At 39.2% G+C, this 27067-nt stretch overlaps 1 protein-coding gene across 4 annotated transcripts; it reads left to right on the plus strand.

Moving 5' to 3' along the window:
• Window positions 1–27067, plus strand: Rrm2b (ribonucleotide reductase regulatory TP53 inducible subunit M2B). 4 transcript variants are annotated; one of them, XM_021650961.2, is made up of 9 exons: window positions 1–211; window positions 4440–4595; window positions 11103–11219; window positions 12167–12300; window positions 12745–12839; window positions 16279–16412; window positions 20422–20526; window positions 22315–22428; window positions 23272–27067. In XM_021650961.2, the coding sequence occupies exons 1-9, from the start codon at window positions 164–166 to the stop codon at window positions 23422–23424; spliced, it is 1056 nt and encodes a 351-aa protein (XP_021506636.1). In that variant the 5' UTR covers window positions 1–163; the 3' UTR covers window positions 23425–27067. The 4 variants fall into 4 exon arrangements, with proteins under 4 accessions (XP_021506636.1, XP_060245561.1, XP_060245562.1 ...); XM_060389578.1 differs by having other exon boundaries at window positions 8–211; window positions 25943–27067; XM_060389577.1 differs by lacking the exons at window positions 1–211; window positions 12167–12300 and having other exon boundaries at window positions 4564–4595.

A 27067-nucleotide genomic window follows, 5' to 3' on the forward strand; every position in this document is an offset into this window, starting at 1 on the left:
AGCCACCGCAGATGGGCTGACCGGAACCCAGGACCGCCGCAGCTGGGCGGGCCCGGAGCAGGAGGAGGTTCGCTCGGTGCAGTTGGCTACCTCGGTCTAGTCTTGCTCGAATTGCTTGCTGCGCACAGTTCCTCAACTCCGTAGCTCTGGCAGAGTCTGCGCGATGGGCGACCCGGAAAGGCCGGAAGCGGCCAGGCCGGAGGAGGAGGAGGTAAAAATACTGCAGTTGCTTCATCCTCCACCCCGGGGTCACGCCTGGACTTTAGGTTGCAAAAAAAGGACCGTTGTAGAGTGGTATTTTATTCGTCGCCGTGACAAACTCAGTGCAGGCCGGAGGGAAGCGCCCTCACGGCAGGCTGGTGTGGGGCAGTCGGGAAGCCGGCCCGCGGGAAGGGCGGGGGACGCTGTGCTGCTGCGGCCAAGGAGAGCTCTGAGGTCCCGGCCCGGGCTCCGCGCGCCCTGCTTTCCAGCCCCTGGTCTTTCCTTGTCTGGAACCCTGGGGGATGAAAGAGGGCTGTGGCGGATGAGATGCTTATCATCCGTTTGCAGTTAAAGAGTTGAGGAATGCGTGTGGAAATTGACGCAGGTGGATGAGGAGGGAGATGACAGATGGAGGGAGGACGAGAAAGCCTTAGGAGGACAGTTTTGCTCAGACCCAATTACTAACTGAATCTTCAGGGTGTGCGTTTCTTCATTTCAACAGTGGAAGTGGTGCTTCCTTCACAAAGAATGAAGTGCTTTATGCAAAGTGCAACGGTGCTTAATAAATCTAAAATTAACGTACCCATCCTTTTTGCCTCTGTGCTAGCAGAAAGGCGTATTAATAACAGCAAATAAATATTAGGTTATGTGGATATATAGTAATTTAAGTTGTTACTTTTTAATTTCCAGTACCCCATTTTGGGGGACAGATACTCCAAACCATCTGGAATATGAGCTATACTTTTTTTTAATGTGAACCTTTTTGTCTTTGTGGTATCTTAAAGCAATTTGGAGGGGACATAAAAGTTTTAGCCCACAGACTGAATGTTTAACCTGGCATTTATAGACAAAGACGTAGATTCTAAGTTGATTTTTGTTTTGGAAGCATTTAGTAATAAGTTTTGACTATCCTTTAATTTTTTTCCCCCTTGATACAAAGGTACTTTGTACCAATTTTTCCATTCAGGTGAAAATTCAGACTTCTCTAGTTTGCAAATGATATCAGAAGTCAATCTGGCTTAACAACTTTATTAACTTTTTTGTTGCTTTAAGTAATAAATACAACAGCATTTTAGACCTAGAATGAATTTTAGTGAGTATTTTTAATGACTCCAAGAGTTTTTGAGATGCAGGGATATTCTGAGCACTTTGTTGCTCTGGATATGATGGGGCACCGCGGGCTCTTTGTATCAGAATCATCTGGAGTAATTAATAAAAACTAAGTTACGGAGCCTACAACCTGTGTTTGGGTGGCTGCACATGTCCCACTATGCATATGCAGAAGACAATAAAGGCAAGAAATGGGAAACATACTAATTTAAATTTATTTTTATTTCCAATTTCTTTTCAAATCCTGCCTCATTTCTACAAGTAATCATAAAATACAGATCCAGTATTGTTACTTGTCTGATTAAAAACCTTCAGTGGTTTCCAAAAGTTTACATTTAGAAGCAAGATGGCCTGCTCCAAAGTTTTAAAAAATTAATTTCTTAATTTCCATTTAGTATGCAGAATAAACCTACCTAACCTAACTTTGGATACAATTTAGTCAAGGAGTAATATTTTAGAATCTAAAACTTAATTTTTCCATAAAATAATGACAGTGGAATTTTTTTTTCAAGTAGCAAAGCCTTGTTTTAGAGTGGTTATAGAAAAATAACTATGGCAAAGTTTATACTTACATTCAAGTCTCTTTCCATGAACATTCATATTGGGGCCCATATTCCAGAAAATCATAAGTGAACAGCAATTGATAAATCCACTTTTGTCTAGTAGAGTAATTTTAAGTTTCTATTTGTAAAATTATTTATTCAAAGGAATGGTGAGACTTGACAAACTTGTTTTGAATTCACATGTAAATGGAAGGTGACTTAGCTAACCATTTCTTTGTATATTATTAGTTCTCCTTTCATCCCTCCCCCCCCCCCCCCCCGCCCTTTCTTTTTTTTTAAGACAACATTTTTCTGTGTATCTCTGGCTGGCCTGGAACTTCCTCTGTAGACCAGGCTGGCCTTGACCTCAGATACACCAGCCTCTGCCTCCTGAAAGATGGATTAATACCTGGCATTAGTTCTCTTAATCATCTTGCTATTAATCCGTCCTGTTGGTTTCCACCATGTGAAATACATGTGGGCCATCACCCCTTTGAGGACTGCACAACCCTTTCACAGGGGTTGCCTAAGATGACTGTAAAACAGATGTTTGCATTACAATTCACAACAGTAGCAAAATTATTGTTATAAAACAACAATAAAAATAATTTTATGGTTGGGGGGTCACCACAGCATGAGGAACTGTATTAAAGGGTCGCAGCATTAGGAAGATTGAAGATCCGTGTTCTAAAGTATGGCTTCTGACCACATATCTACGGAGGGTACCTTGGAGAGCCTTACCTGAACCTCATCAAATTGTATTAAAATACGCATTATGAAATATGTCAACTCTGGCCCAGCTCAAAGGTTTATATAGTTAACCCTCTTTACATGACAACATATTTAATAAAACTTGCTAATGTAGCTTCTTCTAATCCTTCATGAATTAATGTCACTACCATTCATGAATACTGCTATGCTTTTATTATGTTACATTTTTATCAGGGTAGAACAGGAAGAAAGTATATATAAATGTAGCTTATATTCCAATTTAAAGGTACTGGTCTTCAAAAGGTTCACAAATTCTGAGACTGACCAGTTGTTTATTAGGATGTAAAAACTCCAAGATCAAGATGCTTGGTGCCAAAGGTTTGTGTTTTTGTTCCCAATGTTCAGAATTCCCCACCTAACAAATGGAATGAGGAGATAGTGGTTTCTAGTCCTGAATAGATACCTCAGTAATACATTGCACAGAAAAAATATAGAATAGTATTAAAAACTGTAATAAATTTATTTACAGAAAAATTAACAGAGCTTATGGGCCACACAGATTTAAAATGTCTGTTGCCTTTTCATTTGGCAAAGTGCCTGCTGTGTAAGTATGAGGCCCATACTTCAGAATCCCAGCACCCAGCTAAAAGCCTGGAATTGATACGTATCTATAAGCCTGGCATTGGAGCTCAGGGCAGAGACAGATTGAGCATCAGGCCAATCATTGAGTTACGGTTCAGTGGAGAGCATTAGAGGAGGACACCTATTAGTAACTTATGGTCTCCTAATACACACATGTGTGCAAGCACACACACATACGAGCATATACACAGACACATGCACACACACACACACACACACACACCTGTTTATTCTAGACCTCTGTCTCTTCAGTTTGGCCACAGTTGTAGCTAATGTTGTTTTGAGTGTCTGTTTCTCCCTCTCTCCTCAGAGTCTCACTGTAGCTCAGGCTGGCCTTGAACTAGCAATCTTCCTGCCTCTGCCAACTCCTAAGTGTTGGGATTACAGGCATGTGCCGTTATGTCTAGCTGACACTTATTCTTCAACCAATCTCTAATAATGAGTTAAAGTTCATTTCCACTATAATAATTCCACAAATGTAGGAACAACTTTTAAAAAGCTAATCAGAAGCTATTCAGTAATAACAAAATAATTTTAAAGAATGCAGCATTTGAGATCATGAAAAATACATTGGTAGCTTTCAGCCCTTTGCTCTAAGTGTGGCAACTGCTAAGCTGGGAGCAAAGATGCTAACATGGCCATGCAAGTGAAAACAGTTCTCAACTATAAAGAATAATCTGAAATGTAAGTAACAGTGGCGCATGGGAATGTTAATATGGATAAAGGAGCTACATTGTTGCTAAGAAGTTCTCAGGTAAGTTCTAATGTTACGGCTAAGGTTAGAAAAGGTATTTAAAATGTAGCCTGTAACAGTGGCTCATTCACATCAGCCTTCTAAATCAGAGTGGCACTGAAGGGACATTTTGTTCATGAACTTACAAATTTTCGCACAATTCGTTAAGTTAGCCTTGTACTTATGCTTAGAGTAGCAATAACCACAGTAACTTTGCTGCCTACTCTGCACCTGCTGTAGCTTTAAGGATTTTAATAATCAGAACAATCTTATTCAGTGAGCATTATTACGTGGCTGCATAAGGCGAGGCTTACAGAAATCAAGCAACTTCCTAACTCTGTAGACAGTTACCTGGTAGTCGGATGCCTGAAAGGATCTGTGCATCATACTGCCTCCCCAACCTATGCTACCTCCCAGACTTTCCCCAAGTATGTACTTAAGATTGAGTCAGAGACCTTTTTTCCACATAAAAAAGACATTTATACTTTGTTTTTTAAAAGCAACTGTCTTCAGATGCAAATGAAGATGTGGCGAGGTCGAATGAAGAGCCTCTCCTAAGAAAGAGTTCCCGCCGGTTTGTCATCTTCCCAATCCAGTACCCTGATATTTGGAGAATGTATAAGCAAGCGCAGGCATCATTCTGGACAGCAGAGGAGGTATGTGGCAACGCATGCGTCAGCAGTCACATCCTGCGGTGCTCACTGCTTGCCTTACGGAGTATTGAAATATTTTTACTTACAAGAAACACTAAATAAGATATGGCTCAGAATCAAAATAGATTATTAGTTCTCATTAATGATAAATATAACTAATTAGCAATCAGTTTAAATGGAAAGTAATTAGGTTAGTGTTTGTAAATAAATTTCTTGGTATAAGGAAATGACATCTCATTGTACCAGATTTTTGGTTTTGTTCTGAGACACAGTCTTTCTATTATTCATCCATAGTCATGATCTTCTTACCTTTAGTTCTAATACATTGTAGACCATTTTGTATTTTTTAAGATTTACTTATTTTTATTCTATATGTATGAGTGTTTGCCTGCATGTATATGTGTACGCCAGCAGAGATGGGTGGATCCTCGGGCTGGAGTTACAGGTGGATGTGAACTGTCATGTGAGCGCTGAGAACTGAACCAGGATCGTCTGTGACAGCAGCAAATGCTTGTAACCAATGAGCACTCTCTGCAGCCAGCCTACATTTTTTATTTTTAAATAGATTTTTAGTTTGCTATGACAAGATAAGAACAGTTTTGGATTTTTGTCTGTTTGTTTTTATAGTTACTCATTCATGTGTGTGTTTATGAAATTGAACTAACATTACCAGGTTGAGCAAAGCTTTGGCAGCAAACACCTTTACCTGCTGAGCCATCTTGCCAGTACTAACACCAGTTTATACTTATGGACAGCAGAATAATCAAAATTGCAGCTGTAGTTTTGAAAATGAAGGGTGAGAGCAGGGCATGGTGGTGCACACCTTTAATCCCAGCAGAGGCAGGCACTAGGCTGGTCTACATAGTGAGTTCTGGGACAGCCGTGGCTATACAGAGAAACCTTGGCTTCAAAAAACAAAAGAAAACAAGACAACAACAAAAACCTACAAAAGGATGAAACGCTAGTTTTCAGAGGTGGATATGTTTGGACAAAGGTGACTCTCTCTGCAGGCAGGGCAGTCAACTCTGAGCCTGCCAGGCTAAATTCAAAATGTAGCTCTGCCTTCAGCTGCAGCAAGCCTGATACAGCTGCCCCAACAGGGCAACCATTGATTACTTATTGGAAATGTAACTTTTTCCACCTCTAAAGGAGCTGAACACACAAGTTTGGAAATACTTACTGGTTTAATAAGAACAATTAGTCAAATGATTGCTATATACTTTAAACAAAAATATTGTCTTTATTTAATTATTCTTATTTCTTATTATGATAGCTACATAACACCGTTGCTCTGCATAAGTATCTCTATCTCTGGATAGCTGTATCTATGTGAATAAATATTGTTGGATCTGTATGCCTGTCTGACAAGTACTAAATCTGGACAAAAGCATTTTCTGAGCAAGCCTGATGGCCTGAGTTGGATTCCTGATAGCCCACGTAGAGGGAGTGGACTAACTCTTGAATTTTCCTCTTATCTCTACACATGTGTTGTGGCACACACATGATCTCTTTCTCTCACCCCACCTCTCATACACACACATACATAAATAAATAAATAAATAAATAAATAAATAAATAAATAAATGGCTTTCCATAGACCCTGAGCCTATGGAGATAACACCCTGTGAAGAGTGCATGACCTGAGGCCAGGCTGCTTCAGTACAAATCCCGCTCTGCCGCATGCTGTCCTGTGGCGTCTCATCTCTCCCTGCTAAATCAGGCTAATAATGTGTAACCCACACGAGGATCAAGGCAATAGTTACAGCTGTGTCTGACACTTGATAAGCACTAAATAAAATGTAAACTATGACTTCATACAAAGAATGGAAAAATTTTAACGTAGAATTAAAAAGACACCAATGTCTTAAATTTCTCTTACACTATTTTCACGTTTGGCAATTGTCAGTATTGTTATATATTGTAGCTGACATACAGAGCTTAACACCCAAATGAAGCAAATGCTCAGTATTTTTATAGCTCAGTGTGATTTGCACACCTGACTTTCCCTATCTGTCTGTGGTTTTTAGAAAGCTTTTGTTAGATATGGTTCAGAGAACAAGTAGAGCACACAGTTGGCCTTTTGTTTTGTCATGTTTTTAAAAGGAACCTGTGATATTTAGGTTTCTGAAAAATTCATTGGAAATTAATTGCTTTCTTTTGAAACTGTAATGAATGTCCTATGCTCAAAAATACTAATTAAAAAATAAAACACACAAGTTGATAAGGATTTTGCAGGGAGATTCAGATATATGATTTGAAAGAAGTCAAAGATATTTTTAGTTCCACATATTAAACAAATTATGTAAAAAAAGGTTAATTTTATATTCTGGTTTTTAAATTAGTGGTTGAATTTAATTCCCAAGTATTAGGTCCTTCCTCAGAAGACAAAGTATAGCGTGGAGAATTTTTTTTTAAGCCAGTCAGGCAATTCTGATAATCAGCTTTCTGTTACTATGACAAAAATACCTACGAAAATCAAATTTTAAAGTAACAGTGCCAGAGGGTGGCAACCAAGCCTTTACTTTAACACATGGGGAACACTGAGGATCTAAAACTGAAGCAAGTCTGGAATCAATATTTAGATGATGAAATTGAGGATGAGCTCATGAGATAAAACTAGGCAGGAAGTTTTATGTTTCTAGGAGGGACTATAACCGTTATTATATAACAGTATAAGTAAACGTTATAGGGCATTTTAAAGCTCAGTGTTTAAAGAGGCAAGTTTAACATTTAAAGTTAGATATATTGCAGTATTCAACTTACTGTCAGGAATCCCACCTCATCCCGTTGTCTAGAGAGCCCTCATGTCTAGCATGTATTGAGTGTTTAGCAAACACTTTAGGTATAACAGGAAAAGAGTTTTAGGAAAGGATACAATAATTTAAAGGTTAGAATGTTAGGGTTTTTTTTTGTTTGTTTGTTTTTTGTTTTTTGTTTTTTTTTTTTTGGAAAGGTCAAGAAGAATGAGATTGTGTTAGAATAATTAAAAGAAGAGCAAACCCAGCAGAGTTTAAAAAGGACAGTTATATATTTCAAATATTTGTCACATTATTATTAAACATACTTAAATACTTTTATAAGACAAAATAGCTATAAGAGCTATACACTAAGTGTTTTTGTCTTGCCCAAATTTGTAAGTTGAGTCATTAGTACCCAGTGTGATGGTCTTTAGAGGTGGGGCAATGGGAGGTATTTGGTAATGAGGATAATGAGGGTAGAGATCTCATGGATGGGATTAATGCCTTTTAAAAAAGAAATATGAGCCAGATGTAGTGGTGCACACATATAATCCCAGCACTTGGGAGGCAGAGACAGGCAGATCTCTGTGAGTTCAAAACCAGCCTGGTCTACAAATGAATTCCAGGACAGTCAGAGCTACGTAGAGAAACCTTGTCTCAAATAAATAAATAAATAAATAAATAAATAGATAGATAGATAGATAGATAGATAGATAAATAAATAAATAAATAGAGAGAGAGAGAGAAAAGAAAGAAAGAAAGAAATATAAAAAGGGAGAAACCTTGTCTCAAATAAATAAATAAAGAGAGAGAGAGAGAGAGAGAAAGAAATATAAAAAGGGACCTTTCTCCCTGTCCTATGCACATATGGAAAGAAGGTGCCTCTTTAAAAATTCTACTCTGGGGGCTAGAGAGATGGCTCAGGAGTTAAAAGCAGTGGCTGCACTTCTGGAGGACTTAACATTGGTTCGCAGGACACACATGGTGGTTCAAACTTCTGTGTAACTCCAGTTTCAGTGAATCTAACATCCTCTTCTGGCCTCGGAGGGCACCCAGCATACATAAACACACATGCAGACAAAATATCCATGCACATTAAAAAAAGAAAAAATCCAGACAAACTACTTCCCTTACTCTGTCTTAGATAGGGTTTCCAGTGCTGTGATAAAACACCATGACCAAAAGCAACTTAGGGAGAAAAGGGTTTATTTCAGATTGTATGTAATTCATCATCCAGGAAAGTCAGGGTAGGCATTCCAGGCAGGAACTGGAGGCAGGAACTGTTGCAGAGGTTGCTTGCTAAGCCTGCTTATGGCATCTAGGACTGCTAGCCTGGGGTGACACTACCCCAGGTGTACTGGCTCCTCCAACATCAATCATCTATTAAGAAAACATGCCACAGGCTTGCCCACAGGCAATCTGGTGTGTATGGGGAGGGAGGAGAGAGACACATACTTAGTTGACATAAAACTAGCCAGCACAGTTGACCCCTTGTCAACTTGACACCCAAACTCTTCACTGTTAAACTATAACCATTCTCTTTTTGTTCTTCTCCAAGATTTCACATGAGTGATAATATTACAATGTAAAACATTTCAACTTTTAAAAGTCCCGTAGTCTTTACAAATTCAAACACTTTAAACGTTCAGTCACATTAAAATAGCCAATCTTTCAAAGTTCAAGCCTCTTTAAAAATCCTAAGTCTCTAAAATATCCATAGTTTCTCTAAAATATCCAAAATCTCACTGAAAGTCCAAAGTCTCACCAAAACTTTGAAATCTTTTTATAATTAAGTCTCTTAACTGTGGCCTCTTATATTAAAAACAACAACAAAAACAGTAAATACTTTCTTATCCCAAGAGGGAGGAACAAGGAGAACAAGGCCATAGTCGCAACCAAGTCCAGGTAAAATCAGAGTCCCACAGTGTGAGTGCAGTGTTGGTCATCGGGGATTGGGATTCCTTCAGGGATCAGGCTGCACTTCTGTTCTACCCTTTGCCACACACAGGCGTGTCTCCTAACCTCAGGCTGGCTCACGCCACAACTTCTGCTGTCCTTGGTAGTTGGCCCATGGTATTGGCATCTCCAAAACACTGGACTTGCTGCTAGACCTTCACCTTCGTCTTTTTTTGGGCTCTCTTCAGTCATTCCAGCTCTGCCGCATGATTGCGCCACAGGCTCAATTTTTTTCCATGACCCTTTCGGCCTGGGGCTTCGACTGTAACTGAGGCTGTACTTTCATTGGCATTGCCTGGCCTGCCATATAGTGCCAAGCTTCTTCAGAACACCTTCATACCTTTCAAAACCAGTGTCACCTGGGTTAGTCACAGCTGGCTCTTCAGCTCCCACTGACCAGGAAACATGGATTCTTAATTCAAAATATTGTACAAACCAATATCCTTTAAGGGACTCTCAAACTTCCCTCTGAAGCTTCATAAGGCAGGCCTCCATTGTCTGTGTCACTCCAATTGAGGTTTCTTCTTTCAAAATGACTCTGTCTTGTATCAAGTGGACATAAACTTAGCCAGCACAGACCCTGCTCTTGGACTTACAGCTTCCAGAACTTTGAAAAGTAAATGTATGTTTTCAGGCCATCTGATCTGTGTGAACTTAGCAGCAAGAGCCAGCTAAGACACAGCAAGTGACATTTAAGGGCCGTTTGAAAGGTTTGGATTTGCCAAACCCTAGGGTGCATCACTCTAATTCCAAAGTGACTTGAGTGAGTATTTCAGAGGAATTTCTAGTCTATAAGAAGCTTTAAAATCCAGGCTGTTAATCTTCCTGACATGATGACTTCTCAGGAACTCAGTAGCCGTGGGAGCAGAGAAGCTGTGATCAGCTAGCAGCTGCTGAGTCATCTGTCACTACAGCAATTGTTGCATAAAAGAAGCGGCTGCCAGTCCTTAGCCTACTACCCTACGTACTTGACTAGGTTTTACTTTCTCTTTCCTTTTTGTTCATCCTTCACTTGGTGCTCTACCACTAGCTTTATTAATATTAATATTTTAGAAGTGTATCCTGGCCAACTAAATTAGCCAAAAAGCAGGCTCCTTCACAAATGTCCTTCCCTTCTTTTCTCACTCCCTCTCTCCTTCTCACCCTTCCTACTTCCTTGAACATGCTAGGATTGTTCTGTTTTCTTTTAAGCAAAAAAAATTCAGCTCCTACTGACCAGGAAACACGGATTCTTAATTCAAAATATTGTACAACCCAATATCCTTTAAGGGACTCTCAAACTAAGGAATAGATGATCATGGTGTTGCAAAATATGCACACTCATACACAGGCATGCACACACACACACACACACACACACACACACACGTATATAAACTTTCTCCCACTAACAAATAAACAAATATACTGTCTCACATACTTATCCATTTTCTTCCATGTAGCAAGAGAAGTTATAATCTACTAATTAGGCAAATATTCTGAGTATAACACAGTATTATTAACATAATGTTTGTCTTATTTTGACTTTTGTTATTTTCTTCTTCTTGGTTTGTTTTGAGACAGGGTTTCTCTGTGTAGCCCTGGCTGTCCTGGAGCTCACTTTATAGACCAGGCTGGCCTTGAACTCTGCCTGCCTCTACTTCCTATGTGCTGGGATTAAAAGTGTATGCCATCACTGCCTGGTGACTTTTGTGATTTTTAATGTTTTTTTTTTTTTCCTTCAGATTACTGGCAGTGGCATAGCTCTTAACTTTAAAGTCTAAGTGTTCTAAACTCTTTTAACTTAGTGAAAAACACTTGGAGTTTTTTATTCTAGGTTGACTTATCAAAGGACCTCCCTCACTGGAACAAGCTTTCATCAGATGAGAAGTGTTTCATCTCCCACATCTTAGCCTTTTTCGCAGCCAGTGATGGAATTGTAAATGAAAACTTGGTAAGATTTTTATTTTACTGTTGTTTCTGGTTTGTACTTGAATGACAATGTTAATAAACCACCATAAAGAAATCCTGCCTGAAGAAAGAAAGACGTCTCAGTACCGCATTCAATGAAGCGTAACTTCTGTTTAAAAGTATATGCGGTATGTGTGCGTGTGGAGGCAGAGGCCAGCATTGGCTGTCTTCTGCTGCTCTCTGCCTTACTCCCTTGAGAGAAAGTCTCTTCATTGACCTTGGAACTCATCACCTCCTGTCTCTGCACTGTAACCTCCAGCACTGAGGTTACAGGAGCACAGAGACATGCCCAGATTTTTATGTGAGTGTTAGGGAACCCGAATTTAGGTTCTCACACTAACTAGCAAAGCCCCTTTTCCGGGACACTGGAGTTTAAGTGTTGAGTATATTTTTCTCATGAAGTTTCAGAAGAGAAGATAGTTAACTGACTAGCAATACATTGTGAAATCAAGCACAAATTATAGCAATTGAAACTACACAGGGTAGCCCGAAGCTGTCCCTATGACTACATACTGCTTGGCTCGCATTACAGACGCCCTGTGTTTTTATTCTCCGTGGTATGAGAACATAATCCAAAAACGGCACAGAATTCATTAGCTTTTTTTCCCTCATGTAACAACCTTAATAGAGAATGTGCCCTCAGGGACCATCTGCGGGTCTGTGTGGATCTCTCTCATTTAGAAAGCACAGCAGGTACCTTTTCCTGCTGAGCCTTCTCACTGATCACTGTTTTGTTTTTTGAGACAGGGTCTTGCTGTGTTTCCCAGATTGGTCTTGAAATCAGTATCCTCCTGTCCAGCTTCCTGAGTACTGGAAAAGACAAAAGAGTTTTAAATGAGAACTCTGGTGTCCATGTCCTGCTTGTAGTGTGTGACTAGTGTTTTGTGAGAGCCGGCTCACCAGCTCTTCCCGGTTCCCTTATTTTCCTAGGTGGAGCGTTTTAGCCAGGAGGTGCAGGTTCCAGAGGCTCGCTGTTTCTATGGCTTTCAAATTCTCATCGAGAATGTTCACTCAGAGATGTACAGTTTACTGATAGATACTTACATCAGAGATCCAAAGAAAAGGTATTACAGCAGGGTTTTTCTTTTTCTGCAGGGTTTGTATGTTTCTGAAGGTTTGCTTATGTTAAGACCAGAATTTATTCCAAAACCACAATGTTAATGGCAGTCCGTGAGTGTAGTTTTCTATTGCTCAATAATGTGGTAGATTAAAAGCCTAGCACAGACCAGTTAGGCTTTAGATAATTCATAGCATCTTAAAGCCTTGTTAGTACATTGTGTTAATAAATTGAATTGCTTGCATTTCATTGATTGTTATATCAGCTTATATCCAAGTCACTAATCAGTTTTACTTTTATTTCTGTATTCATAATTATGAACATACAAAAATACAGAAAAACTTGATTTGGTGGTATACTGTAAGAGTTACAGTTATTGTCTCTGATTATTAAAACTTAGTCCAATTAATAAAAACAAATGAATGATTTTTCTATGATTTTGTTTTTATAGGGAATTTTTGTTTAATGCAGTTGAAACAATGCCATGTGTGAAGAAAAAAGCAGACTGGGCCATGCGCTGGATAGCAGATAGAAAGTCTACTTTTGGTATGTAGTGTTAACTTGTGTGTCATCAGATTAGCCTTAGGGGTCATGGTGCATCAAAGTGGAGCACAGAGTTCAGTGTCACTATTCACAACATTTAGTTAGAAACTGGTGCTCAGTAAGGCTGTAACTTGTTGTATTTAATATGTCAGAACTTGAAAAGCTAACATCTCAACATGCATACTGACAAGTAAAGAAGTCACGTAGAATTCAGCAGAGAATGCTATAGTAACCTGCAGTTTGCGCCAGTTTTAAAGACTGCCAGGGCTTTAAAGCAAGTCAAGTCCTTACAGTTTCTGAGAAACAAAGATCTAGTTGCTAAAAAAATGCAAGTTTTTGCAGTCAACTAGGACAAGAACAGTTTTCAGTAATGAGCCTTGTTTTCACTGGGAAGTGAAATACAGACAAACTTCTGGATTGAGATGCCCCCACTTTTTTTTTTGAAGCAGGGTCTCATTCTCAGGATGACCTCGCACTCACTGTTCTACTGCCCAGCCCTTCTGAACACTGAGACAAGCATATGCCACTCATCCTAGCCTTATAATTTTTTACATTATTAATTTTTTGCATGTGTGTGGGGCAGAGGCATGTGTGTGCCATACATAGTACATGTATGGAGGTCAGAAAATGGTTTCCCCTTGCCATGGTTACTAGGATCAAACCCAGGTCATCAGACTTCCAGGGCAAGCTCTTTTACCTGTTAAGCCATCTCGTAGGCCAGGACATTTTTTTCAGTCTTTCCTTCTTCTCCCTTCCCCCTTCTTTCTTTCCTTATCCCTCCCCCTCCCCATCTCTGTATATATATTCATTTAAGCATTGGTGTGCACATGTGTGGAGATCAGAGACAACTTGGGTGTTGTGTTCATCTTTGCCTCCTGCCCTGTTTGAGGCATGTATTTACTGGCACTACCCAGGAAAGATGAGCTGGACAACCAGAGGTAGCCATACCATGGGTGCTTGTTAGAGTCTCTCTGTTCTCTCAGAGTCTCCCATAGCGCATCCTCAGCTGACAAAAGCATCTCTGCTATTGGCATAGGGCTCCATGAGCAACTACTCCTAAATTTTAATAAACATATGTTAATTGTGGGTAACAATGGGCTTCATTATGACCTCTATGTACACGAACATTGTGTGTTTTACCATATTCACACACCCCTGTTAGTCACACTTGTCCCCCTCCATTTCTTGCTTATCCCCTTCCTCTCAGTTAGGGTCCCTTTTACTTTTCATGTCTACACATGTCAGGTGTGTGTGTGTGTGTGTGTGTGTGAGAGAGAGAGAGAGAGAGAGAGAGAGAGAGAGAGAGAGAGAAACCCAGTGAGTTTCATTAGGATTGCTAACAGAAATGTAAGGAAGAGTTTGCTGGTAGGGCGTAGCTGGTGGCTGTGCCACTGTAGTCATGGTCTTGCATGGAATTCACCCATTGGGCAAATCTCTTCAGCAATCCTCTTGTATCCATTTCCCTAGATCTAGGATTACACGTGTGTCTGCCATTCTTGGCTTTTCATGTGGATACTGGGCATTCATACTCTGGTCCTCATGCTATTTTCCCAGCTCCTCCTTAAAATCTTTTAATTATCTTAAAAAATAGTCTTCTATAGCTATTGTTATGGCTTGTATTCTTCAGTATTCACATAAGTGCACAGAATGGTTAAGATAACTCTCTTCTTATATACCAGCACTTAAGTTTAATTTTAGTCCAGTTCTTTTATAGATAATTGTCCATATGAAATCACTTTAATAATTTAAAATGTCAGTTATTATTATCTATAATATAATTAGTTGTAAAATAAAACTATCATAAACTAATAAGGATGAAATAACTTAAGCAGTGATGATATTATAATATTTATTATATTCATATTAAAGTTTTCTATAATTTCCCTGTTGGCATTTCTTTAATTTATGAATATAGTTTTTTTCAAAGCAGCTTTTAAAAAATTCTTTTCTCCTATCATAAACCCAGTTTCCCTTTTCCCTTCTCCACCCAGTTTCTCCCTTCACCTCCCCTATCTCCCAGATCCACTCTGCCTCAGTTCCCCTTTAGAAAAAAGGGAAGGCCTCCCAGAGATATCAGACAAACATAGCAAGTTGCAATAAGACTAGGAACCTCCCCTCAGATTAAGACTGAACGAGGAAACTCAAAAGCATACAAGAGTTAGAGACAGCCCCCACTCCCGCTGTTAGGAGTCCCACAAGAACACCGAGCTACACAACCATACACATATGCAGAGAGAGGACCTAGGTCAGACCCACAAGGCTCCCTGATCATCCGTTCAGTCTCTGGGAGCCCCTGGGAGCCCAGGTTAATTGATTGTGTGCACCGTGTTTTTGTGGTGTCCTTGACCCTTCTGGCTTCTACAATCCTTCCTCCCCCTCTTCTACAGGACTTTCTAAGCTCTGCCTAATGTTTGGTTGCGGGTCTCTGCATCTATTTGTATCAGTTGCTGGGTGAAGCCTCTCTGATGACGATTACCAAAAGAAGCTGTTTAAATGGCATCTATAAAGATAAACTAGAAGTTTTTCTCATGTTTGAAGTTGTTAATAGACAGTTTGGATTCCCATCTCTTTGCAGTGGTTGATCTGTTTGATGTGAGATAAGCAAGGAAAGAACAAGGGCAAACCTGACTCCTTTAGAGTCAGCCATAAACACTTCAGTCATACTGCTTTTAGATTTAAGTATTTGTTCTAAAGATTAGAAACATAAAGCATAAAAATTGGAAATTTCTGTATTTAAATTTAAATGTTTATTTGTTATTATTGTGTGTGTATGTGTTATAATATAGTAAATTCTAGAGACAGTGTCACAGATATGATACAACTAAAGACATTTTAGGAATGAGTTTTTACAGAGTTTTACCTAACAGTGAATAAACTTTTATGTTGGCTCTTCTATCTTTAACAGAAAGATATTTTATGTTATTTTATAGGTGAAATCATTGCCTTCAGCTGATTTTTAAAATTATTCTACAAGGATAACAATATGTTTGAAATGTTTACATCAAGTATTTTAGCAACAATAGGTTGCTAACAAAAATATAAACATTAGCAACCACTCCTCCCCTTAGAGGAAGACAGTTGTCAAAAAGTTTATCTTATACTTCCCATCCTAGTATACACATGTAAGTACACGGAGTGAACTCACACACATGTATCTTTTCAGGTAAATCACCTCTTTCATTTATTTGTTTGTTTGATGTATGGAATCTGTGTGTGTGTGTGTCTGAGAATGACAATACCTACTCAAGTCCATGTGTGTCCCTGGCTTTGAAATAGGCATGTCTTTCCGCTTTAGCAGGCAGGAACGGAAAATCCTGCCTTGAAGACCTTTGTGCATAGTGTTTTTTTAGGAAGATAGTTTAATAGAAAAAGCTCCATATGTTTATAAGCTTGCAGATGTCTGCACTATGTAGTTAGAAGATGGAACTGTTTTGTCTCCTAGGGGAAAGAGTGGTGGCCTTTGCTGCTGTAGAAGGAATTTTCTTCTCTGGATCGTTTGCTGCTATATTCTGGCTAAAGAAGAGAGGCCTCATGCCTGGACTTACCTTTTCAAATGAGCTGATCAGCAGGGATGAAGTAAGGGAGGAAATGTTCTTCCTCGTGCATTTGTGTTATTTGTGCTCACTTATTTTTCTTCCCTCCGGAGAAAATGCATATATTGACACAGCATTCTGGAATGAAAAGGAAATATAAACTCACTTCTTTGGCCTGTGAGATGTTGTTTTCCTTGTCACCTCCTTGGTCTCTTCTTATCCTTAAATATGAATGGACTTACAGATTTTTGCCTGGGTCTCTCATTTGTGATTTTCTGGCTATTTTATTTGTTCTCACAGAATCAGCCACCATCTAAGTGCTCATAACTCCTCAAGCTTTATCTGTGTTCCAGATAGTTCTGAGATCTAAACCTACATTCAGCACGTGCTAGGTGTTTTTTCCTGGTAGCCTCCACACATATCTTAAACAAGTATCTCAGAAATCAAGATTCGTTATCATCTCTGAAATGTGCTGCTCAATTTCATCTTTCTGTCTTGCAAATGTCACAACCCTGATGTCCTGGGGGCCACTTTAAGTTGTTTTTTCCTTTTTTGCCATATCCAGTCTTGTCTCCTTCTGGTCTGCAATACCTTTTCATTTTTCCTCCCCACTTTATTTGTTTATTAATTAATTTATTTATTTATTTATTTTCACCTGTTGATCATGTTTTCAAGAGAGGCAGCTCAACAGTCCTGATGTCATTGGGTAAAGCTGGCTACTGCTTTTCTTATGCATGTGTTTAAATCTAAGCCTGTCTCATCCCTCACAGTCCATAGCATGTGTGTGTCTCCCCACCTTGTTAGACAGAGTCTGGGCTTTTTAGCATAGAGTGCTCTTCTTTCCACTTTCAGTGTTCAGTCAACAACAGCCACCCAAGTTACATTTGTTGTCCACACTAGCCTGGGCTTCTCAGCTTATTTCTTCTTAAGGAAACTTCTCAAGTTACTTCTCTGAATCTCCAGTTTTTCAGTTATAAATGCTAATGGATTATTAGAATGTAAGGAAACAGTATATATGAAAAGTATTTAAAAATTTTAAAGATTTATTTTATGTGTGTGGGTGTTTTACTTACATGTATGTATATGGACTACATACATGCCTCGTTCCCTTGGAGTTGAGAAGAAAGTGGAATTTTGGAACTGGAATTACTGATGGCTATGAGCCACCATGTGGGTGCTGGGAGCCAAGCCCAGTCCCTTCCAAGAGCAGGTGCTCCTAACCCCTGAGCTAACTCTCCAGCCCTGGGAATGGTATTGTTTAAGTACGTAAGTGCTTCATCCGGTTATGCTCTTTGGTGTCATGTCCTTAGCTTTCTAAGAACTTAGACAATAAATGCCATAATTATTATAAAGAATTTAACAAAAAGGTCAATGAACTCAGAGGTAATGCTGTTTGGTATTGTATTTCCTTTATAGACTTTATAGACTTTTCTATATTTAAATCTCTCCTTTTCTTTTCCTCTAGTCTCCCACCCCTGTGTGTATGTATCATATGTTTAAAATGTACAGTTTTTATATCTTTTGTTTGTTTGAGACAGGGTCTCACCCTGTAGCTCAGGGTACCTTGGAGATGTCCCTGCCTCCACCTCCTGAGTGTTGGGGTTACAGGCCTGAGTCACCACACCATTCTTTTTCCAGCTGGCAAATGTTGTGAGCCTTTTTCTACATTAAGCATTGTTTCAAAACAGTTTGGTAAGGGTGTAATTTATTTAATCCTAATTAGAAATTTTTTCCAGAATTTTTGTTTAGCTTTTTTTCTTTTTGAAACAGCATCTTACTGTGTAACCCTAGTTGACTTGAAAGTTGCTATGTAGGCTTGCCTTGAACTCACAACAGATCTGCCTGCCTCTGCCTCCTGAGTGCTGGGGTTAAAAATATTCACCACAGGGAGCTGGAGAGATGGCTCAGAGGTTAAGAACACTGGTTGTTCTTCCAAAGGTCCTGAGTTCAATTCCCAGCAACCACATGGTAGCTCACAACCATGTATAGTGAGATCTGTTACCCTCTTCTGTTACATATGGCAGAACACTGTATAAATAATAAATAAATCTTTAAACAAAATTCACCACAGGGCAGGTGTGGTGGTGCATGCCTTTTAATCACAATGCTTGGGAGATAGAAGCAGGTGAGTTCAAGGCCAGCCTGGTCTACAAAGTGAGTCCAGGTCAGCCAGGGCTTGGTACACAGAGAAAACCCACCTCAGAAAACAAAATAAGACAAAAAATATTCACCACCATGCCAGGTTGTTTTGTCTTACTGAAGTGAAACTTTGCATATAAACTTTGTCTTAGCTTTTTAATTTTCTTAAATTCAATTACAAAGAATTAGCAGGCCGTTTATCCTCACCTGCAGATTTCTTTCCAGAAAATTTGCAGCAGTTTCTATCTCCGCTTAGCCATGCATGGACACTTTCTTACCCTCTCCAGAGCTTAGGGTATTTGCTAAATTCTTGACAAATCTGATAGATATATTGGCACTTGATTATTGCATTTATTTTTATTTGTTGTTGCTGATGTTGATCTCTTTCTCATAATTATATTAGTTATTTGTATATTTTTATAGTTGCCTCTTGTTCTTTGCCTTTATTCCAGTTGTGATGTTTATTTTTCTTTCTTAAGTACTGTTAATATTTTAAGGTCATTTGTGTGGTATTCTATAATCCTTAAAGAAGGTTCATATTTGGCATGGTTATTGATGTATTCCCTATGCACAGTGATATATTGGTCTCTTTTAGTATTTTTTTGTCTGTTTGTTTGTTTTCAAGACAGGGCTTTTCTGTCCAGCTTTGCCTGTCCTGGAACTTGCTTTGTAGACCCAGGCTGGCCTTGAACTCAGAGATTCACCTGTCTCTTGAGTTCTGGGATTAAAGGAGTGCACCACCATGCTTAGCTTGTTTGACTTCTTTTAACATTGTTTACTGAATTTGCTTTATATATCTGTTACACCCAGTGAGTACAGCATTGCAATTTCAATTCTACTTACTTATTTTAAATATTTTCTCAAAATTGTTCTTTGATTTGAAAAAAATAAAGCATGTATTAGTGTGTGTTACCTGTACCTGTCTGCCTGGGTGGCACCTGACATGGCACACATGTGGAAGTCAGAAGACACCTTGTAGGAGTTGGGTCACTCCTTCTACCGTGCTGGACCCAGGGATTGAACTCAGGTCATCAGGTTTGGCAGCAAAGCCTTTACCTGCTGAACCATCTTGCTCGCCCTGATTTTTTGTTTTGGTTTGTTTTATAAAGACAGGATTCTTATATATCTCAGGCTGGGCTCAGACTCACTGTTTGGCAGAGGATAACCTTGCCAAATAGTGATCCTCTTACCTTTACCCCCTGACTGCTAGAGTTACAGAGCGAGCCATTACCCCAGCTTTATTCTGTGCTGAGGAAACAGCGCAGGCCTTCAAGTATGCTAAGCAAGCACTCTCCCACTGAGCTATTTCCCTGGTCCTCTTCTTTTCGTTTTGAGATAGGGTCTTACAAAGTTGCCTGGATTGGTGCTGAACACATTCTGTAGCTCAGGCAGGCCTTGATTTTCTGGTTCTCCTGCCTCAACCTCTGTAGTAGCTGAGATTACAGCCTTTACTTCAGTGGGCACTGGTATCTTTTAATAGTTGGTAGACTACATCTCAGAACATTCATTTTAAAGATGGGCTTCATAAAATTCTTTCCATTTATCCTTTCAGAGTAGTGTTTGGATTAAAATGTCTCAGGCTTTTGGTTGGGATTGCTTTAAATTGCAAGTTAGTTTTTATTCATTTATTGATTTGACAATTATCTTACCTTTTTGAAACATTTGCACTGAGTTCCCTTTCATCTTGAGCTGTTACTTAATATAAACCGTATCGTTTTGGAACTCTGAGTGATCTTCGTTTGCTCTTTAAATGCTACTCTGTTCTCTGCTTTCCCTGCTGTGATAAAATACCTGAGGAAGCAACTCAAAGAAGGAAAGGTTGTTTGAGGGCATTACAGCAGGAGGCCATGGGAGCAGCACCTAGGAAGTAGCTCACTGAAGGTTTTTGACAGTAGCCCTTGTCTCTGTTTTAGGGACTTCACTGTGACTTTGCTTGCCTCATGTTTCAGTACTTGGTAAATAAGCCTTCAGAAGAAAGGGTCAGGAAAATCATTGTTGATGCTGTTAAAATTGAGCAGGTAAGTAAGGGAATTTGATGTGCTTAACAATCCCATTAGCATATGACTATATTCTATTTTGAATTTAATTTTTTGCTTCATTTTTATTTTATTATATCTGTATTTTACCTGCATGCATATGTATCTATGTTTCACATACTTGTTTGCTGCCCATGGAGGTCAGAAAAGGACATCAGATCTCCTAGACTTAGAGTTGCATATGGTTGTGAGGTACCAAGTGGATGCTGGGAATCAAAACCAGGTCCTCTAGGAGAGCAGCCAGTGCTTTCCACCACTGACCAATCCCTCTGCTCCCTGTATTTTGTTTTTAAAATTTGTTTGAAATGGTGCCATGTGGGCTAGCCTTGAACTCCTTGGTTAATGCATACCTCTACCCAATCCTCCTGACACTGTGCCACTGGCCCAGAAGCACTTGACTATTAAGTTGTCATTTGTAGGTCAACATCAGCAAATTCATGTAGTCCAGTTTAACAGTTATCTTAGTTACTTTTCTGTTGCTGTAACAAACCAACTTATAAAAGAAAAGCATTGAATTTAGGGCTCAAGGTTGCAGAGTCCATGACCATTCTAGCTGGGAGCATGGCCTTAGGCAGGCATGGTGTTGGAGCAGTAGCTGAGAGCTTATATCCTTATCCATGAGTAGGAGGCAGAGGGACCTCACTGGGAATGGAGTAGGTTTGAATCCTCCAAGCCCACCCCAGTACCTCCTAGCAATACATACCAACCCTTCCCAAACAATTCCTTCAACTGGGACCAAGCATGAAACTAAATGAGCCCATGCTGGCTCTTCTCATCCAAACTGCAACAGTACTGATACATGATGTATTGAAATTGTTATACCAGTTTATAATTTGGTTGAAAGTCAGTCTTTGTTATATATTAGGTATTTTGTATACCTGGTTTCTTTCAGGGCTGTATTTTATATAATTATATAAATATATAATTTAATTTATCTTTTATCTATCATTCTATCACACATATAAAATGTACTTTTATTTTTCCTCTGTTCTTTCAGTATAGTTGGATTTCAGTTTATCTCCCAACCTCCAAATTCATGCCTGCCTATTGTCATGCTCTCTGTAACTGATGTCTCTCTCTTGACTCCTTTTGTGGTCATGTTTCTTTGGTGGTGGTCTTCGAAGAAGACGTGTCTGGATCCTTCAGGATAAAGCATCTCCTTTTCTGTGCTGAGGAGATCTAGGAATCCAATCCTGTGCATACTACCTGAAAGGATCTGGACATTTGCTGTTGTCTGTTTACCTTTGGGCCCCTGAGAATGTGAAATCATATGATTAGTAGTATCGCAAACATTTGTAAACAGATGACCATCATTTGTCATGCTAAAGTTATCTCAGAATACTTTCCTTGAGCAAAATCCGTGTCTAGAATATGAATAAAACTAAACTTCTGTGTGTTAATCACTTTCTCTGTGAGAAATTTGAGGGAAGAGGACTTATTCTTGTTCACAGCTCAGAAGGTACAGTCTTTCATAGCAAGGAAGGTTCTAGCAGGATAAAGCACAACCTGTCTAGATCAACTGTACCAGAGAGTAGAGTGATGGGAAGAAGGTCCTCAAAGCTCTCGCCCAGTGACCTAGTTCTGCGTTCTGCCAGCTAAGTCTCAGCAAGCAAAGGTTCCATGAACTTCCTACACAGTGGTGTCAGGACCAAGTGCTCAAACACATCAGCCTGTAGGGGACATTTCAAATTCCAGCAATAATTCTACATATTTTGTATCTTACTTATTGTTATCTTTTTGTGCTTTACTCTCATTTTGTTTGCATTCCAGGAGTTTTTAACAGAAGCCTTGCCTGTCGGCCTCATTGGAATGAACTGTGTTTTGATGAAACAGTATATTGAGTTTGTAGCTGACAGACTACTCGTAGAACTTGGATTCTCAAAGGTAAATAAAGTGTTTTAAAACATGTCACTATTGGTCTTAGTTACTGTTCCATTGCTGTGAAGAGACACCACGGTTGAGGCAATGTCTGAAAGAAAACACTGCTTACCGTGTCAAGAAGGCGAGTTCATGGCCATCCTGAAAGGGAGCACAGTGCACGACAGTCAGGCAGGGTTCTAGAGCAGTACACAGCAGTCAGGCAGGGTTCTAGAGCAGGGCCTGAAAGCTCACTTCCTGATCTGTAGACGGGAGGCAGAGAGAGAGCAACTGGGCCTGGTGTGGGCTTCCGAAACCTCAAAAACCACCCTCAGTGGCACACTTCCTCCAGCAATGCCACACTTCCTATCCTTTCTCACCAGCTTACCAGCTTGGGACCAAACACTCAAATATGGGAGCCTCTGGAGGCCATCGCCAGTCATGCCCCCACACTGTCAACAAGAACTTATAGAAAGTAAGGTCTCTGAAGTTTACTTTCCTGAAAGCGTTTGTAATACACTAGTCAACCTTTAAAATGCCAGTGACGAGTTAGAGGTGTGACGTTCATCTGTTATTCTAACATTTCTAAGGCTGAAGGATTGCAAGTTTTTAGCCAATGTGGGTTACATGGCCCATCTCTGACAAACAGAGAAACAAATAAAATTTGTAGGACAGAGACTTGTTTTGTAAGAAAAAAATGGCTTTTCAAAATCCTTTGAAACTGTAAATGAATTGGGAACAGCCATGAAAATGCTTAGTGAGTGTGGCTGTAGACAAGTGGCAGTGAGAGAGCAGGTATCATTCTTGCCCTTGTTGTGGGGGTTAATTTGGACTCTTCAGAATATCTAATGATAATTATTTTATTTTCAGGTTTTTCAGGCAGAAAATCCCTTTGATTTTATGGAAAACATTTCATTAGAAGGGAAAACAAATTTCTTTGAGAAAAGAGTTTCTGAGTATCAGCGATTTGCAGTCATGGCAGAAACTACAGATAATGTCTTCACCCTGGATGCAGATTTTTAAAGCCCTCCTCATTAAAACAAAAACAAACAAACAAAAGACCAACAACAACAACAAAAAAAAACATAGAAGTCAGCATTCCAGGGAGGCCGACGCAAGTGGATCTTTGTGAGTTTGAGAATGGTCAGGGCTACATATTGAGATCTGTCTCAAAAACAAAAGGCCAAGAGCAAACACAAACAAACAAAACACATAGAAACCTGTCGCTGGTAAATAGAAATCTATTTTTCTGTCTTTTTGAAACTTTGAGTATCTCTTTTAAAGGAATGAGAGTTTGAATAGAAGGAAATGTAAAACTAAATTCTAAACGATTGGATTTTATCTAAATGCACCTCAATTTATTAATACAATGAAAATGTGACTTAAATGTTTTGTTCTATTTTTTTTTTGTCACGAGTACTTAAGATGGCATTAAGAGCATGGACTGAGGAATCAGGTATGAGCTTAACATCCTGCCCTTACTCCTTGGTGTAACCTTGGCGAGTCAGTTAATCCCTGTAAATTTCAGGGCATGAGTCTGTAAAATCTGCATAATAGTACGTCCCAAATGCATGGAGGTGACTGAAGGATTAATATACAAAAATAAGTGTGTAACCAATACTTTCACCTCTGCTACCTCAACTACTAAATAATATTAGCGATAAGATTAATGGCAATGACACAGTGATGCAGTACACTCCTCTCTAAAGACATTGAGACTCAGGGTTAGGTTGAGATTTAGAGTATTAGATTTTTGTGTTTTTAATACTTGTAGGCAGAATATAAGGATCTCCTTAGAGAGATCATAATCTGATCAGCTCCTTTGAATTTCTCAATCTGCAGTAAAGAAATGTAACTCCTAATCATACAAAGTGGGAAGCCTTAGGAGGGAAAATCCAGGTCACCATGGTTGGGGACCATGTAAGCCAAGTGATTCTTCTTCAGGAATTAAAAGTGTAATTATCGCCAGGTACAGCCCTGGAATGTTTAGAACCAGGATAGGTGGGCATTTCTCAGTGTCTTCTTCTCAGAGCTGGTAGCTTCCAGAATTTTTGTGATAGGAGAAGAGATATGGTGGTGAGTGGATTTGGGAAATGCTGTGCACCTCATCCCTTCTTAGCATGTGTAATCAGCACAGCGGTGAGGAAGTGCGGTACAGAGCAGCTCGCCTTGCCACCCACATATACTCAGCATGGGTTTGCCAACACCTCCCACAGCTAGGGATTGCATTGGGAAAAGCTGGCCCAGAATCATTTATACCTACAGAAAATGGACCTTTTGGGTAGTGGTTATTGAACCATTTTGGATTGTGCTAATCTGAGAAAGCTATTTAAGATTGACTTCATCTGTATGTCCTTATACTCTTAAATATATTTACATTGTTATAAAGGAATTTCCTTAGTGGAACTGTGTATGCTTCCTAATAAGACGATGAAGGAGATGCAAGTTTTTCTAGGAAAGATGAGGGAAGGCCAGGAGCCAGGACACCTGGGCAGTGTGCCCCTCTTCATTTTCAGGAAGCATCAAGAGGGGTCTAAACCCATCAAACCCTGGTTTCCTACTCAGTGAAGTATGTGCTGCTGTGCTGCCCAAGGGTGAGACCCCTATCACAGTCTATCCATAAAACCACAGCAGCACACACTCACGTGCCACACACTTGCACATGTGCACATGCACACACGGTACACATACAATTCTGGAAGCTGAAACTCAGAGACTTGTTTCTATGAAGGTTTTTATTCTGCTTGTCCTATAGCTGGGAATTCTAAATGAATACAAGAGAAGCAGGCCATAATTCCAGCGTTAGAGGGAGTATTATAAATGGAATGTTTTATTATATGGTTGTACAGGTTTTTTGCCATGTGCTTTCCACTGGTCATGGCCTTCTAAGCATGAAGAGTAGCTATTATTAAAACATGGCAAGAGGGGTTATGAGGGTCAGAGAAGCAGAAAAATTTGACCAAGATTTCACATCACTGTTCTTATCCTATAATATTTTGAAGGTGTCACATCTTTTAAACTTCATCCATTATGATTTATTTTGCCTATTTTTTTAAATTAAAGTTTCACATACTACCCCAATATTAATGTTCATAATTTAGAGTATAAAAATATCACAGAACTTGGGGTGTTTGGGATAGTATGTTTCAAGACATTTAGCTACTATCATACAGAAACATCTAAAACTTTAATTATCTCAGACTAAAAGGAAAGAGTTTTAACAGTACACATTCTGAAAGTTTCAAATCCAGATCTTCCTCATGAGTAGTGACAGGTGCCTTTATGTGGTAAATATTAATAGTAGCGATAAGCAGACTGTGTTTGTAAGAAGTCTTAGGGCTGAAGAACTGAATTCTAACGCACTGCTGCAGTACTATGCTCACTGTCCTGTACCCTTCCAGTGCCTCCAATTTGCACATTTATTTATTATATTTAGCATTTTGTTCTTAGACATGGAAGAATCAGGAAGTTATAGGATGTCTTTTTAGTGTCTCACAGGTAAAGAAAAAAATCAAGTGTATGGCTTTTCTATTTTTGGCAGCACGTGTGTTTCAGAGAAGGTCACTTTATCTTAGAACTGTGTTTTTGTATTTTAAGATAACTTTGTTGTAACAAGAGCTTAAGAGCATGATCAGCACATAGCATCGTGGTGGAGGGCAGCTCTAATGGCCTCATTCCAGTGATCTGGGCAGGACTGAGGGCCAGGAATAAACAGTTATTTTTATCATGAAACTACTCCCAGCTGCATCTTATTATTTGAACATGTTACAATTGTTTCATATTCACAGTATCCGGATTTACTTCTTTAACCACTGTATCACATTTTATTTTCCTTCTTTAGTTGGTGTGTCATTGTTTAGTCTGATCTAGATCACAGGACCCTCCTGTTTTTGCCTCCCAAGTACTGGGATTATAGGTGTGTGCCTCCATGCCCAGGTACCACATTATATTTTGTGCACGAAGAAAGTGCATGTTCAGAAATAATTTAATGTTCAGAATTTTGTACTTTATATTTAAATATATTTTTGTCACTCAGAGACTCTCCAGACTTTTTTTTTTTTTCACAATTAGCTAAGAGCTCAATGTTACTTCAGTGATGACTCATGGTGGGCTACATTAAAGCCAAATTAGCAGTAAAATCTAGTCTCATATTTGAGATTAACTGAGTGAGTTGGCAGCCAGCTCAGGCAGAACGTGGCAGGAATAACTCAGAAGTGAGGTTGTCTGTATTTCTCATCACTTTTCTTTAAATTATCTGCTCCTTTGTAAACTGCTCTGGGTCTGAAGGAATCTAAAAACCCTGAAGGCCTGGAGGGAAAGATGTAGTCCTTCAAAGCTGAGACTTAATTCTGTTAAAGAGAACATGTAAAAAGGGAAGACTGGAGGATGACTTTTTTGGTAAAGAAAAGTTCACAATATTTTAAACATGTATTTAACTATTTTACAGCTTTGTTTTGACTTTTTCAAGTGCCTCATCATTTAACAAAATTACTTAGTATCTACCGTGTATACAGAAAGCTTTATTGGACATGGTGTTTCTGAATATATTTTGTTAAAATACATTGATGATCAATCAAATGTACCGTGCATGTAGAGATTCAGGTTTTTTTCCTTTAAAAAAAAATCACGTTTTTGTAAAGTTTGTTGAAATAAACTTAAAATTATA

Source organism: Meriones unguiculatus, chromosome 8 (assembly GCF_030254825.1).
Source record: "Meriones unguiculatus strain TT.TT164.6M chromosome 8, Bangor_MerUng_6.1, whole genome shotgun sequence".
Lineage (NCBI taxonomy): Eukaryota > Metazoa > Chordata > Mammalia > Rodentia > Muridae > Meriones > Meriones unguiculatus.